Raw genomic sequence first — 17877 nt, forward strand, 5'->3', positions numbered from 1 at the left:
AAAAAAAAAAAATACATTGAATGTAAAGTGACTGTTACAGTGTTGTGATCTCTGTAGTGTGTCTTTTGGAATTAAGAAAGCACCTAAAACATGTACAATGAGGTGAAAATAACGTCTCAGCCTTTCATGCAGGGCTTTATTTGTTGTCATGAAACTCAGAGTACTCCAAAATCATTGCAACAACAACAACAGAATTAATAACCAGAGCGTAACATAATCACAAGGAACATTTTATGCAATCATTTGATTGCTCCTGAAGTAGAGATTGTGTAAAGAGATATCATTAACTGCCAGTACATCACGTCTTGGTGATTACACACTTTCTCAGTTTGCTGACATGTACTTCGAGGTTAGTGAACATCTGGATAAAAATCATCTGCTAACCTGCAAATGACTAATAACGTAAAATAATATTCAGCTTTGTGTGGAAATGAAACACAATTCAGAACTCAATCATCAATACTGAATTCCCACTCTATATGTACTAAAACATATCTGTTAAATATGTTTAACAAGCCCGTGCCATGTGTGATATTTGAACATACATAAATATAAAGTAATTCAAAAGTAAAATAAGTCATTAAACATTTGAATGCTTTTTATTAAACACTTAAGGTACAATAAGGTTGCATTTGTTGCCATTAGTTAACTACAACACTTAACATGAACTAACAAAGAAAAATACTTCTAAAGCATTATTTATCTTAGTTTATGGTGATTTATATGCCTTATTAAAACCAAAAGTTGTACCTGTTAATATTACTAAATGGACCTGAGTGAACATGAACAGCTGGATTTTTATTAACCAATGTTAACAAAGATATAGAGTAATAAATACGCTAACAAATGGATAGCTTATTTTAAGTTAATATTAGTTAGTGTATTAACTAATGGAACCTTATTGTGAAGTGTTACCAAAATATTATCACTACTGTCAAAGTTTTAAAATAATACTAATTAAATGTTGTTTATTGCTTTTGACAGCTGTCTGAAATCATAACTGGGAAGTAATTCATTTTAATTATTTTTATTACAGACAAAATAAAGAAGATAAAAAGAAAGTAAGTATCCTGCGAACAATGTAACAGCAGCAAAGTGTGAGGAAGAAACCTAGAGTGGATTCAAGACTCACTCACTGACTGTTTGTTTGATAGATAGATAGATTGCTAGATAATTAGATATACTGTTAGATGTGATGATCATTCATTTTATTTTGTGCAATACAATCTATTTTTTAGGAAGGTGAAACACGCACACAGTTAATGAAATCAATGAAACATCATACAAAATGAGTGCAGTTTGTCAAACTTTTTATTTCAACACATGTACAATGACATAATATATTAACAAATATTTATAACAAGCAAAACATAACTAAAGGCAAGAGCTTTGAAACCAAATTAAAAAGGACCTCATGATTCAAAATGATAGTTTCACAGTTGATACAAACAGTGTGTCAGTGTGTTCCAAATCTACATCAATACATAAAAAACATCAATATGGTTTGTTATCCTAATGTATTTTTAGAGAAGAGTTTCAGAGCTTCATCCCTGAGCAGACTACATCTGAAATCCACATCATTCCTCGGGTCAGAACTGAATTTCAAACTTCTCCAACACGCTCAAAGCTAGCTTATTTCTTTTCAGAGCTGAGGATTCAGTTAGTGACTGACGATGAAGTTCTTTATTTCACTCGGTTGCGGAAGAGAGTGACGGGGTGGTTGCGAGCTATCAGCTCGCGTCTTATCTGACAGTAGGAGCACGGGCCGCAGCAGAAGGACAACACACAGTCATTGCAGATAGAGTCCTGTTAGAGAGAGAAAGAAATCAGTCAGTCAGTCACTAAACATAAAACTGACATCTAATATAAGCGATGCATAAAGGACAGCTGATTTAATGTCATGCACATAGTTATTTCTCTTGCTTTAAGTGTAACCTTGCTGTATTTATATGCCTAAAATAACAGAATTTTCCACCCCTTAATAAAAATAATTATTTATACATATTTAAAACTAATAATTAAAAATAGAATAAGTTTTTTTGCTAACATTTATAAATTAATTTATATTTAATTTTTCCTGGAAAAACGTGAAAAAAATTTTTTTTTTTTTTTTTGCAATGAAGTCAAAAGTCATTACCTCAATTCCATAGGTGCGTCGGACAGACACTCTCATGGCCATAGTGATGGGTGGGAAGAGGCCAAAACTGTCCAGCAGAGGCAGGCAGAGACACTCTCCGTGATCTCTGGCTGTGATGCAGGCGAAACATGGGCAGCACCAGAAGGCAAAGCAACCTGCCGAACAAGAAGGGAAAAATCAGTCACCAAGTGCAAAAGAGAAGAAACATATAGATATACTAGATTCAGATGCGTTAAATATTATATGAAGACACACACACACACACACAAACACAAAAACACTCACAGTCATTGAGGTTGTCACATTCACACATGCCAGTGGACCATTGGTCAGAACCAGGAGCCAGAACAAGTGGCTTGGGCTGCTGAATAACTATTTTAGTTGCCATGATGACTTGCTATGAAAGAGAAAAAACAATTAAGAAAACTGAAACATGCATTTAAAAGGTCAACTCTGTATTTGTTATGTGCATTAACAAATTTAGTATGCATATGCAGTTCTTACCGTGCGAGAGGAGAGACAGTTGGGGATGACGATGGCGATTAGTACTGAGTCTTTGTGACAATCTGTGGGACTTTATAGAAGCATCAGTGACCAAACACACGTACACACGTGTAGAGACAAAAGATTAGTATCACACCATGTCTCCACAGAGTCAGAGCAGGTTAGTCAGGTACATGCTTTTCTTTTTATCGATAGATTTTGGGTGATTACCAGTTCTGCTGACGTGAGACATTGTGATTCATCTTAATGAGTCTGTGTAGCCTACTGATACTGAGAACTACCTATGAGAAAGAAAAGGAAGAAAACAAGAAAAATGCACCACACTCACCAAGATCCTCTTGCCAAATATGTTTAATTTTAATTGTATCAAGCAGTTCATCACGATAACTGCAACAGTGGTGAGCGTTCTGGACATCAAATTTTGCCATTTGTCAAATTATCAGTCTTCACACAAAATATCTAACTTGGTGCATGCAGTGCATTATGGGATGTACATAAAGTACTATTTTACAGTAATACATACCTTAAAATAAAACATGTACTACCATTAAAAAGTTTGGAGACAGCATTTTTTTTTTTTTTAAATAAATACTTTTTTGATTCAGCAAAGATGCATTGAATTGATCAAAAGTGATCCTGAGGACATTTATAAAGGTTTATATTTCAAATAAATGTTGTTATTTATCCATTTATATATAAAAAAAAAAATTAAAAATAGGTATAAAAGTTTTGAATATATTCTTATATATCACAACATTGTTTTCATTGATAGTATTGAGAAATAGCACCAAATCTGCATATTAGAATGATTTAATAAGGATCACATGACACTGAAGAGTGGAGTAATGATACTAAAATACAACTTTGCCACCATAGAATAAAATACAAATCATAAATCAAATAAATGCTGCTTTGGTGAACATTATAACATATTTAACCCATCAATAACCCATCATAAAGTACATGCACCTGTAAAGTCATAACTATGGAAAAAACTGTTATTAAAAACATAGGCTAATTAAAAGGTTATCACATAAAATTTTATTGCAATTTATTAAACAGTTAGCTACCTACAATGCAGTAGTAGTGAGGTGACAAACAGGTGTGAAACTTTCTCCATGATAATGAAGCCATTTGGCTTATTTTCGTTACATTAGGTGTAATTCACACTGTGATTGCATAAAGAATTATTATACCATTACTATGACTGAATCACAAACTGGCTTCCTAAATTGTAACATTTTCAACGCATTAAATCTTCCAACATATGATAGCTAACACACAATTCTTAGAAAGCAGCTCATTCGTGGTCATTACCCATGAGAACCGTAGAGGGTGTGTTGGAGAGACGGCATACAGTATGCGTTTCTTAAAGGAATAGTTCACAGAAAAATGACAATTATGTAATCATGAAATCATGATCCATCAGCCTGAATTTTGACATTCCACACAACAGACAACGTTAGTGAAAATTACACGCTTGAGGGTGTTATAAATGTTGTTCCCACAACTTCTTTGTATCTTTCCATAAATGGTAGCAATGCAATTAGTTACTTTAATTAGGAATAACACAAAACATTTAAACCCTGATTTTGCCATGCAGTAAATTCTCTCCAATCTGCTTGTATGTTATGTGTGATTTGTGTGATATAAAATAAGCACCATTGAATATGCATATAAACATTCACACGTCTGGCACAAATTCATAACGCTGAAACAAATATTACACAACTCTAATTTAGCTTTGTGTGCGCCTGTGATGCATATAATAGAATGTCAGGCTCCCTCTAGTGGTTAACTATAGCAAGATTTGTGTGTGTGTATTATTTGTTCGTTTGTTTAGATTTGCTGAAGATTTGTTTTTGTCATGACAGCCACAAAAAAAAAAAAAAAAAAAAAAAAAAAAAAAAAAAAAAAAAAAATTATATATATATGCTATTTAAAAAAGTCAATAGATAAATTCCAGGTTTGTAAAACTAAACCCAGGTGACAAACAGCAATGCTAATTGCACCTACCGTAAACAAACACACCATTATTGGTCGAGTTTATGTGAAGCCCTCTCTCTGCACTGGACACCTTGCTATCATGTTTGACCCATCTCTCACTTGTTGTACACACCATCTCTCGGGTTAATGACTGCATTCCTCGTCTCTATCAATGCATGTCTCCACCGCATACTGCTGAAAGATGCTGAAACTCGTTAGGTGTCTGAGCTGCCCTGTCATTGCCTCAGAACAATAACATCAGCACCGAGTTTCAAGCTCGGAAATCAGATTCCATTACACTGCATATTTGTCAGGATTACCTTGAATAACGTCGGATCAGATGGCTCTTGTAGAACTTCTCCATTTAAATTCTAAAATATATGTTTGTAGTACGCCTACCTACCTGTGCATTTATGGATACTTTTTCTGGTCTCACACATTCAGCACACTGCCAAGTGCGAAAAAATGTAGCATCTGGCAGATACTTTTATCCAAAGTTACTGAAAACTAGTGCTGTCCAACGATTAATCGCAAAATAAAAGTTTTTGTTTAAATAATATATGTAGGCTATGTGTACTGTAAATTTATTATGTATATACTGTTGAAATAAATACACATAGAGTATATATATATATATATATATATATATAAATATATTATATATATATATTATATATATATATATATATATATAATATATATAAAATATTTACATTACATTTACATTACATTACATTTATATTCTTATATTTTATATTATAAATAATTATATTTATTATTTAAACAACATATTTTTCTTAAATGCATGTGTTTGTATTTATATACATAATAAATATACACAGCACACACACATATTATGTAAACAAAAACTTCTTTTGGATGGACTAATCACGATCAATGGTTTTTTCAACACTACTGAAAGCACAATCATTACAGTGAGTTACTCCTTCACAGACTCGAGACCTCTAGTCTGTCACCAGGTTTCGGTTAACCTCCATTTGTGGATTACTTGTAAACTTGTGCCACCTACTGGTAGAACTAAATAATTACACAATTCATTTTTTATCACTTTTTTTTATTTGTCTGGCTATTAATCAATTACACCACATATAAGCCTAATATGTCTGGTCTTTCCCCATCCACTATAGCTTTTATTCCACTTTAGTATTTTTTTTTTTTTTTTTTTTACCAACCAGTAAAGTACAAAGTTTTGTTTATGTACACAACAGTACAAACTTTTAGGCATAAACATGCAGTCAGCACAAGGCAACATGACAATCTCATATAAATGTAATGTATGCAGGTCCAGATATAACATCATTGAGAAAATGCTGATAAATTTTGGAATTTTTTTCTACCAACTGGGACACAATATATGGTAATATTTGGGGTAATAATGGGTAGTTATATATATATCTATATCTGGCATATGTAGTACCAAAAACATAATGAGAGAAAATAAGGGTGTTGTTGGGTGCCAGTTGTATTTATCTAGCTTGACTTGTGACAGGTTCACGGACATCCATTTCCCGAGACATCTGACACCATACACAGGGACAACAACAGAAGGTAATAAAGCAGTCCTCTGCGATACTACCCTAGAGATAGAGAGAGATAAATTTACAAATATAAGGGAGGAATTAAGGCGGAATAGTTGTTTGAATAGTTGTAGTAACAGTGTGGTTTTGTATACCAGACATACAAACTAAGATATTTTGTACGACATTTTACAAAACATTCATAGGAGAGCCTTTAGAAAGATGAATATGTGTCCGAACCTCAATGCTGTAACGATGGCGCATGGACACCCTCATCAAACCAAACTGATCAATCAGAGGAAGGCAAAAGCACTCGCCATACCTCTTGGCCGTTTTACACGCAAAACAAGGAAAGCAGAAGAATGAAAAGAGACCTATAAATGCAATTCTACTGTTAGTGATGTGAAAACATTAGAAGGACAAATAAATGCTGATATTCAGAAGAGACTCACAGTCTGTTTTATTCTTCAGGTCCATGCAGTTAAAGGGTCCAGTGCTCCAGTGGTTGGAGGCTTTGGGCTGCTGAGATGACATCTTGCTTTTAAGATGCTTCTTTTAGAGGTGTTAACATAAATAATTAAAAGCAACAAGTGAATTGCACATATATCTGCAATTAATGGTGAATAATCAGTTAACATTATACTTTGTAATCATAGCCTGAATATTCTGAATACACTAAATGCATATTATATTAATTACATTGTATTTTTTAAATGCAGAAATGAACACGTTATTTTCCCAAACCTAGTTTGTTTAGATAAGCTTGGTTCCATTTCCAGACACTGTGGTATTGATATTGTATGGCTATTCTTTACTGAAAATGGGTCACAAAGGTAATATATAGCTACTCTTTAACCTGTGTAATTCAGCAACATGCAAAAGCAAATTCACCAATCCCTTAAACTCACCTGAGCGAGAAGGTAGAGAGGACAGGCAGACTCAGTGTACAGGATGAAAATCAGCTGTTAAGATACGCACACACATCTCACTTTATATACTTTTTAAAAGTTACTGATCCGGTTAATTTGTTTTTATAATGAAGATGAAGAATTCCACAGAACACTGAAAAGCTCATGCTTGGCAGTTCATGGGAAATCAAAATATCAACAGATTAATCAACAAGTGGCATATTTGGGGTGTCTTTAACATGCAGTGAAGTGCTCTGCACAGATTTTTCTACAGGTTGTTTGAACACATACTGTACATTTTTCTTTGAAACCCAGTTAATGTTGTTTACAGAACTAGCTCTGCAACATATCAAATATACTGAGAACCAGCTCCATTTCCTCAGGAAATACTTCAAGAATGATTGTAATTACTGCCATTGGAAAAAGTAAAAAAATAAAAATAAAAAAAATAAACAGGATGGGAGTTAATTCTGATGAAGATGGTGAATAAAGATGGTGGTTTTATTGCAGAATAACAGTGACAAAGTACATGAAGCACAATGGAGTGAGACGGAACCCCTAACACCCTCCACTCAAATTTTTAGAAAAGTTTACCATATGGAAATTAAAGGGTAAGTTCACCCAAATATGAAAATTACTCCATGGTTTACTCACAACCTAATTATTCAATAGTGTATTAGACTTTTTCAACAAAAATATTGTACTAATTTTGACATTTAGGCACTTTAGAAATTGTGTTTTAATACACTGCCAGTCAAAAGATTTTGATCAGTAAGATTTTTTATGTTTTTGAAGAAGTGTCTTCTGCTCACCAAGCCTTCATTTAATACGGCAAAAATTTTGTGAAATGTTTTTATTAAAATGTAATTTATTCCTGTGATTTCAAAGCTGTATTTTCAGCATCATTACTCCAGTCTTCAGTGTCACATGATCCTTCAGAAATCATTCTAATATTCTGATTTGTTGATCAAGAAACATTTATTATTATTATTATTATTATTATTATTATTATTATTATTATTATTATGTTGAAAACAGATTCAGGTTTCTTTGATGAATCGAAAGTTCAGAAGAACAGCATTTATCTGAAATAGAAAACTTTTGTAACATTATAAATGTCTTTAACATCACTTTTGATTAATTTAAAGCATCCTTGCTAAAATAAAAGTAATAATTTTCTATAAATGAAAATATGCTGGGGAATATACTTTATATTAAAAAATTTATATTGACTCCAAGCTTTTTGTATAGTCCATGGGCAATGTTACAAAATCTTTTTATTTCAGATAAATGCTGATCTTCGGATCTTTCTGTTCATCAAAGAATCCTGATGTACTCAACTGTTTTAAATACTGATAACAACAACAAATATGTTTCTTGAACAGCAAATGAGCGTATTAGAATAATTACTGAAGGATCATGTGACACAGTTTATTAACATTAAAAATTCTTACTGTCATTCAACTGTTCAAAAACTCTGGTAGTGTATATTTAAATATAGGTTAATTAAATCTAGGGTATTTAAGTCATTTTAAGATGAATAACATTCTTTGCAAACAAACTAAAATGAGGGGAATGTGTGGCCCGGATGAGTGTGAGATTTCCCGGCCTGAAATTGCGTCCCAGTCCGGCTGTGATTGTAGCCTGATTGCTGGGGTATCGACAAACTTCTTCACACAGCCTACGCATGCACAGTTGGTGCTTTTGTAGCCTACTGACCATGCGGTCACAAAAAATAAGAGGCATGTGGATGTCTGCTCTGAGCCTCGCATACACCCTCTGATGATTACATATGCCACAGGTGGACCCCTACTAACTTGCCACGCATGTGGAAAGTATAACCAAGACTATAGAATACACCTAATGCCTTAACACATAAACGCTTATGTCATCCGCCAAAAGGCAGCCTCTCGTGTAACGCACTTACGAACAGTTAGCGGAAGTGTACGCAAAACTGTTTTATAATCGTTTGTAAATATGGATTTTTTTATTTATTTTATTTTTTATTTTTATTTATTTTTTACAAAAACGCATTGATTAGCTACAGAAGGCCTTAATTTACCTCCAGAGCCATGTGAGGCATGTTTTAATTATGGATGGATGCACTTTATTTGACTACTTTTGGATTTTCAGCACTACTAAAAGCACAATCATTACAGTGAGTTACTCCTTCACAGACTCGAGACCTCTAGTCTGTCACCAGTTTCGGTTAACCTCCATTTTGTGGATGATTGTATTGTTGTGTTGTGTAATGGTAGAACTAAATAATTACACAATTCATTTTTTATCACTTTTTTTTATTTGTCTGGCTATTAATCAATTACACCACATATAAGCCTAATATGTCTGTTCTTTCCCCATCCACTATAGCTTTTATTCCACTTTAGTATTTTTTTTTTTTTTTTTTCCAACCAGTAAAGTACAAAGTTTTTGTTTATGTACACAACAGTACAAACTTTTTAGGCATAAACATGCAGTCAGCACAAGCAACATGACAATCTCATATAAATGTAATGTATGGCAGGTCCAGATATAACATCATTGAGAAAATGCTGATAAATTTTGGAATTTTTTTCTACCAACTGGACACAATATATGGTAATATTTTGGGGTAATAATGGTAGTTATATATATGCTCTATATCTGGCATATGTAGTACCAAAAACATAATGAGAGAAAATAAGGGTGTTGTTGGGTGCCAGTTGTATTTATCTAGCTTGACTTGTGACAGGTTCACGGACATCCATTTCCCGAGACATCCTGACACCATACACAGGGACAACAACAGAAGGTAATAAAGCAGTCCTCTGCGATACTACCCTAGAGATAGAGAGAGATAAATTTACCAAATATAAGAGGAGGAATTAAGGCAGAATAGTTGTTTGAATAGTTGTAGTAACAGTGGTGGTTTTTGTATACCAGACATACAAACTAAGATATTTTTTTGTACGACATTTTACAAAACATTCATAGGAGAGCCTTTAGAAAGATGAATATGTGTCCGAACCTCAATGCTGTAACGATGGCGCATGGACACCCTCATCAAACCAAACTGATCAATCAGAGGAAGGCAAAAGCACTCGCCATACCTCTTGGCCGTTTTACACGCAAAACAAGGAAAGCAGAAGAATGAAAAGTAGACCTATAAATGCAATTCTTCTTTAGTGAATGTGAAAACATTAGAAGGACAAATAAATGCTGATATTCAGAAGAGACTCACAGTCTGTTTTATTCTTCAGGTCCATGCAGTTAAAGGGTCCAGTGCTCCAGTGGGTTGGAGCTTTTGGGCTGCTGAGATGACATCTTGCTTTAAGATGCTTCTTTTAGAGGTGTTAACATAAATAATTAAAAGCAACAAGTGAATTGCACATATATCTGCAATTAATGGTGAATAATCAGTTAACATTATACTTTGTAATCATAGCCTGAATATTCTGAATACACTAAATGCATATTATATTAATTACAATGTATTTTTTAAATGCAGAAATGAACACGTTATTTTCCCAACCCTAGTTTGTTTAGATAAGGTTCCATTTCCAGACACTGTGGTATTGATATTGTATGGCTATTCTTTACTGAAAATGGGTCACAAAGGTAATGTATAGCTACTCTTTAATCTGTGGCAGTATAAATTCAGCAACATGCATATCAAAGGCAAATTCACCAATCCCTAAAACTTACCTGAGCGAGAAGGTAGAGAGGACAGGCAGACTTGTGTTCAGTGTACAGGATGAAAATCAGCTGTTAAGATACGCACACACATCTCACTTTATATACTTTCTAAAAGTTACTGATCCGGTTAATTTGTTTTTGTAACGAAGATGAAGAATTCCACAGAACACTGATTGAAATTCTGGAAAAGCTCATGCTTGGCAGTTCATGGGAAATCAAAATATCAACAGATTAATTAACAAGTGGCATATTTGTGGTGTCTTTAACATGCAGTGAAGTGCTCTGCACAGATTTTTCTACAGGTTGTTTGGGCACATACAGTACATTTCTCTTTGAAACCCAGTTAATGTGGTTAACAGAACAACATATCAAATTTACTGAGAACCAGCTGCATTTCTTCAGGAAATACATCAAGAATGATTTTAATTACTGCCATTGAAAAAAAAAAAAAAAAAAAAAAAAATAAAACGGGATGGGAGTTAATTCTGATGAAGATGTGAATAAAGATGGTGGTTTTATTGCAGAATAACAGTGACAAAGTACAGGAATGAAGCACAATGGAGTGAGACGGAACCCCTAACATCCTCGACTCAAATTTTTAGAAAAGTTTACCATATGGAAATTAAAGGGTAGGTTCAAATATGTATGTTAATTAATGGTTTTTTTTCAACCTAATTATTCAATAGTGTATTAGACTTTTTCAACAAAAATATTTTACTAATTTTGACATTTAGGCACTTTAGAAATTGTGTTTGAATACACTGCCAGTCAAAAGATTTTGATCAGTATATTTTTTATGTTTTTGAAGAAGTGTCTTCTGCTCACCAAGCCTTCATTTAATACGGCAAAAATTTTGTGAAATATTTTTATAAAAATGTAATTTATTCCTGTGATTTTAAAGCTGAATTTCATTTCTCCAGTCTTCAGTGTCACATGATCCTTCAGAAATCATTATAATATGCTGATTTGTTTTTTAAGAAACATTTATTATTATTATTATTATTATTATTATTATTATTATTATTATTATTATTATGTTGAAAACAGATTCAGGTTTTCTTTGATGAATAGAAAGTTCAAAAGAACAGGATTTATCTGAAATAGAAAACTTTTGTAACATTATAAATGTCTTTAACATCACTTTTGATTAATTTAAAGCATCCTTGCTAAATAAAAGTAATAATTTCTATAAATGAAAATATGCTGGGGAATATACTTTATATTAAAAAAATTTATACTGACTCCAAGCTTTTTGTATAGTCCATGGGCAATGTTACAAAATCTTTTTATTTCAGATAAATGCTGATCTTCGGATCTTTCTGTTCATCAAAGAATCCTGATGTACTCAACTGTTTTAAATACTGATAACAACAACAAATATGTTTCTTGAACAGCAAATGAGCGTATTAGAATAATTACTGAAGGATCATGTGACACATTAAAAATCTTACTGTTCAAAAACTTTTGACTGGTAGTGTATATTTAAATATAGGTTAATTAAATCTAGGGTATTTAAGTCATTTTAAGATGAATAACATTCTTTGCAAACAAACTAAAATGAGGGGAATGTGTGGCCCAGATGAGTGTGAGATTTCCCGGCCTGATATTGCGTCCCAGTCCGGCTGTGATTGTAGAGTTGCGGGTATCGACAAACTTCTTCACACAGCCTACGCATGCACAGTTGGTGCTTTTGTAGCCTACTGACCATGCGGTCACAAAAAATAAGAGGCATGTGGATGTCTGCTCTGAGCCTCGCATACACCCTCTGATGATTATGCCACATGGACCCTAGCTGACTTGCGCATGTGGAAAGTATAACCAAAGACTATAGAATACACATAATGCCTTAACACACGCTTATGTCATCCGCCAGAAAGGCAGCCTCTCGTGAACGCACTTACGACAGTTAGCGGAAGTTACGCAAAACTGTTTATATCGTTTTAATTATGGATTTTTTATTTATTTATTTTTATTTATTTTTTACAAAAACGCATTGATTAGCTACAGAAGGCCTTAATTTACCTCCAGAGCCATGTGAGGCATGTTTTATTATGGATGGATGCACTTTATTTGACTACTTTTGGACTGTTGAACAAAAACACCCACCCATGACATTATAAAGCTTGGAAGAGCAAGGACAATTTTTAAAGGGGTCATATGATGCTGCTAAAAAGAACATTATTTTGTGTATTTGGTGTAATGAAATGTGTTTATGCGGTTTAAGGTAAAAAAAAAAAAAATCCACATACTGTACATTATTGTTTCTCCTCTATGCCCCGCCTTCTGAAACGCGTTGATTTTTACAAAGCCCATCGGTCTGAAAAGCGAGGTGTGCTGTGATTGGCCAGCTATCCAGCGCATTGTGATTGGCCAAATGCCATAAGCGTGTGACGGAAATGTTACGCCTCTTAACATATTGTGATACCTTGTCCGGCCAGAGCAACGAGACATAAACATAAAAACTATTATAAACTTAATATAAACATGATTTCTAGTCGTGTCTTCTTTTGGAAGGCAAAAACAAAGTAGTTTCGCTTTCTTAACGAAACAGCGTCACACACCGCGGCTGGCTTGAGTGAGCAGAGGCCAGAGGCCTAGAGTGAGCCGTGGCTGGCTTGAGGTAGCCGCGGCCGGCTTGAGAATGGTGCGGCAGGTGGATTCTACGAAGGAGTGTACCTTGGTCTTGCAGCAACCACATGTGACGACCCCGGGCTGGACTTCGTCTACAGTGAAAGCCAATCCGGCGACTTCACAGAGCAAAGTTGCACGGATCAGCCCCAGGCATGATGAAGTGGATATCGTCTTCTTTTGGAAGGCCAAACAAAGTAGTTTCACTTTCACAGTGAAACACACAGCGTCTATACGACATGGTGGCGGAGTGTATATTAGAAATGGAGTATAAGGTACGCCTTCTTTCTTTGCGTGAACATCTGGGCGGCGTTATGCAAATCTTCCCACATAGTGACGTAGAGATGTGGGAGCCGTTTCAGGGGGGTGTTAACTTTTATAAAGAATGTCTCTTTGGATTTGAGGCTTTAGTCTTTGCAACTTCACAGATCTTCTTTATTCACCAAGAACTTGTAACACTCCAAAGAGAAAATTTGAAATGGCATCATATGACCCCTTTAATATAACTCCGATTGGATTCGTCTGAAAGAAGAAAGTTATATACACCTAGGATGCCTTGAGAGTGAGTAAAACATGGGCTAATTTTAATTTTTGGGTGAATTAACCCTTTAAGTTTCTCCTGTTGTTACAGTTGCGGTCTGTATGCAGTATGATGTCCCACTGATGGTTCTCAGTGACCCACACCTGCTCCCATTGTATAGCTGAAAATCATGTGTGAGCAAAGAGTGGATATTAGTTGTTCTCTATAATGCCCTTTAATATGATGTGGTTATTCGAAAATAAATCTGATAAAGTGAAATTCAAATTTTAAGGCAGGAAATTTGGATACAGGCCTTGGTATCTTAATACAGCTCTACAAAGTAGAAAGATTTATTAACGTATACAAAATGCAGACATATCAGAAAACATCAAACTCTTTTTATTAAATGGAACAAAAACAATGGTGCAGATCTAATGTAATCTAATCCAATGAGGGTCCTTTTAGGTGAATAGAACAGCAAGGAAGTTGTTGGTTGCCCTGTTGCCTTTATTTTGCTCGACTGTGGATAAGAGTGATGTTGCTTTCACGGAGATTCATTTCTCGGGACATCTGACACCAGGCGCAGATGCCACAGAAGGTGGAATAAACACAATCGTTACAGATAGTACCCTAGAGAGACAGACATAAGCCATAAGTTCTCTCTCCACATTTATATAGGAGGTATTACTTGGATAGAACAGGGTTTAAAACACAGAATGTATTAGTCCAAACCTGGATTCCATAGCGTCTGCGCACTGATACTCTCATGGCCATTGTTATTGGTGGAATGCATCCAAATCTGTCGAGCAGAGGCAGACACAGACACTCGCCATGCTTACGAGCCGTCGAACAGGCAAAACAGGGAAAACACCAAAACCCAAAGCAACCTAGAAATCATACTACCATTAGTGATGAGAATGAATCAATACGTTAAAGAGTTATAAGAAACATGGACATTTCACATTTGTTTAAATACTTTAAGAATCATATATTTACACATGTGAAATGTCAATACTTCTTTTTATGTATGCTAGATTTGCATATGTTTATATGTGTAGCACCTTATGTGTATCTGTGAGACACATTTCGTTCCTTTGCACATGACAATAGTATAGCATGACTCTCAAGCACACATCAGCATTCAGCAATGCCACTTTCACGTCTCTCTTTTCACTTATTTCAGGCGCTTCAAATGTAAATGGCGCCATCTGGTTATTAGTTCGAGTGTAAATGACTTCATAGGACTTCAGTATTCAGTATCTTGCTAGGCCCATTGTTTTGTACATTGTAATGGATTTTTTTCGACAACTAAATCTGTCATTCTATTGTGTATGTTGACTATAGACTCCCCAAAACCTTCATCCTTCCCGCTCCTCTCTGGTGAAACTTTCAAGAACCAGCTGAAGACACACTTTCACAAGAGCTCAACCACACCACAAACTGAAACCAATGCACACACACACACACACACACACACACACACACACACACACACACACACACACACACACACACACACACACACACACACACACACACACACACACACACACACACACACAGGTTTCCATGTTTTATGGGGCATTTGTTCTTTGCTCGTTTTCTCATCTAGCCTTCTAATAAGCCTGGCATTTACTAAAGCATCTGCTAAATGTGTAAATGTAAATATTTCCCCAGAATCTTTGATATATCATGATAATATATATTGAATGATAGTAAATATTTAATGTCTCTGTGTGACTTTACTTTAGTGAGAAGCTGTTAAGTAAGAAGGATAATATATAGTCCACCTTAATTCTCAAAAATCCCAAAATAAAATGACTACACATATTATTGCTTTCACAGTAAGGATTCTGGCACTCCTGTGGGGTAGCCTTTATACACACATTTTAGTGATGTACATTCATTCATAGCTTTTTAACAATATTGTTGTATAGTTGCAAAGTGACATTCTTTAAGGAAATACACCCCCGAAAGACACACCAAAATAAACAGAAGAGAGAGAGAGAGAGAGAGAGAGAGAGAGAGACTCACACTCTGGTACATCTTGAGAGCAGTCACAGATTCCAGAGCTCCACTGGTTGGAGGTGTGTGCCATGACAAAGGGCCCGGGCTGATGAGAAGTCATCCTGTTTATTACGAAATCCTTCAACAGACACAAGCACACACTGTTACAGAAAGATTAAAAATAAAAATAAAAAGTATTTTTTTGCAGTTCGCTGTCCACATATCAGAGGTTGAATAGACTCTGAAATGAAATCTAACTAATTAGTCATAGCTGAATCATTTTTAATTTACGTAAACATAAACTACAGAACATGCAACAGTAGTCAGGGATCAGCAATAAAAAATCATTTATCCCACAGCTCAGTAAGACCAGCAGTTGAGGTTCATGTCCTGCCCATTTTTCCATACCATCAGCATAAAAACGCTGTGGAAATGAACTGACTATCACTAGTTATTCCTGAAATGTAAACAAAAACCCAGCTAGACATTTAAATAGTGGCAATAATGTTCAATATAACACACTTAATCATACTTATGTATAAAAAACCCCATCAACAAATGTAAGACGTGGATGTCAAGAAGAGCTGGACCATCAGGCCATCGTTATTGTTGAGCGCTTTTAATATTACTTAAAAAAAGAGGTAGCACTTTATTTTACAGTCCTGTTCCTCATGTACATACTATGTACTTATTATAGTAATAACCCTACCCCATGTAGTTACCTTGTATTACCAGAACTTTCTTAGATAAATACACTGTAAGTACACTATAAGTACATGTAAGTACACGTACTGTAAAATAAAGTGCAACCAAAAAAGACCTGATATTTTGTCTTTTCCAAAGCTACAAACAGTTACAAAGATACGGTAAGTTACACATTGAATTTAATGTAAAATAAGAAACCATGAAAAACTGATTTTTTTTTTTTTTGCTCTTACAGAATGCATGTTAAACTAATGCAAACTGAATCATCACAAAAACTGCTCTTACCTGAGCGTGAGACTAGAGAGGACGGATTTGTTCATTCACACTCAAACACACAAAGGATGGAGATAAGTTGTTAAGACAGTCCCATAAAAAGACACAAGTAGGTGTGCATCTTAAGTACTTCCTCAAAGTAACTGGACAGGTTAGTGATGTGTCACTGCTGATAACACCCATGACCCTCCACCTGAAAATCCATCATCATGTTGTTTTAACAGGGGCATAGTTTCACTAGAGAATGAAGACTCTTGATTGTCTGCGAGCATGTGCATGACAAACTATCTCAGGTTTGCTGGTGGCATTTATGTGTATAAAAGGCAGAAATATAAAAGTTAAAACAACATTGCTGTAAGTTAATGTGTGAAGAGATAAGGGAGAGCTTTTTTTATTCATTATATAACATGGAACTGGACAGACCAGTTATTGACACTTACACATGCCAGATGAAATTGGACTCTAGAAGATGTCAAATTCAGTCAAGACCAACAATCTGTCTTTAATTTTCTGGATGATTTTGGACTTGTTAACTGGCAGATTTTTAGTTGGTCCAAGCCGGACAAATGCCAAATGTGCATCAGACAAAGAACTACTTAAGAAGGTCTTGTGTTGTTTTACCTTTAATATATGTTCAGTCTTTCCTATGTCCATGTTGTTTATTCATTTAAAAGAAAGCAGAATATTTAGTCTTAAGAATATAATATTCACTCAACAAAAAAAGAAGAAAAAAGTGAAAGAAATCTAAATAAATAAAACCAGATAAAATAATAAAAATAGCAACCAACATGGAGAACTATAGAAAAAATAGAAACAATAGAAAAGATGTTAATGATTAAAATAATTAATGATTGTTGACTTAGAATACAGGTACTCTTAAAACACTAGAAAGCAATTAATATGTCCATCTGTGTAGTGTATGTACAGTATTTATATTTTTACAGGAGGCAGTTTTGACATAATTCATATAAAAGAATTGTATATAAAAATTGTATA

At 34.5% G+C, this 17877-nt stretch overlaps 2 protein-coding genes across 2 annotated transcripts; both read right to left on the reverse strand.

The window, feature by feature from the left end:
* Window positions 1–1293: 1293 nt before the first annotated feature.
* On the reverse strand, window positions 1294–2725 carry LOC109058425 (cornifelin homolog B-like). The gene is made up of 4 exons (XM_042726973.1): window positions 2642–2725; window positions 2423–2534; window positions 2138–2292; window positions 1294–1806 (listed from the first exon to the last, which is right to left on the reverse strand). The coding sequence occupies exons 2-4, from the start codon at window positions 2523–2525 to the stop codon at window positions 1684–1686; spliced, it is 381 nt and encodes a 126-aa protein (XP_042582907.1). The 5' UTR covers window positions 2526–2534; window positions 2642–2725; the 3' UTR covers window positions 1294–1683.
* An 11547-nt stretch (window positions 2726–14272) lies between these two features.
* LOC109058386 (cornifelin homolog B-like) lies at window positions 14273–17044 on the reverse strand. Its single transcript, XM_019075582.2, has 4 exons — window positions 16894–17044; window positions 15931–16042; window positions 14629–14783; window positions 14273–14526 (listed from the first exon to the last, which is right to left on the reverse strand). Exons 2-4 carry the CDS (start codon window positions 16022–16024, stop codon window positions 14404–14406), a joined length of 372 nt encoding a protein of 123 aa, XP_018931127.2. The 5' UTR covers window positions 16025–16042; window positions 16894–17044; the 3' UTR covers window positions 14273–14403.
* Between the last annotated feature and the right edge of the window lie 833 nt (window positions 17045–17877).

Source organism: Cyprinus carpio, chromosome B7 (assembly GCF_018340385.1).
Source record: "Cyprinus carpio isolate SPL01 chromosome B7, ASM1834038v1, whole genome shotgun sequence".
Classification (NCBI taxonomy): Eukaryota; Metazoa; Chordata; class Actinopteri; order Cypriniformes; family Cyprinidae; genus Cyprinus; species Cyprinus carpio.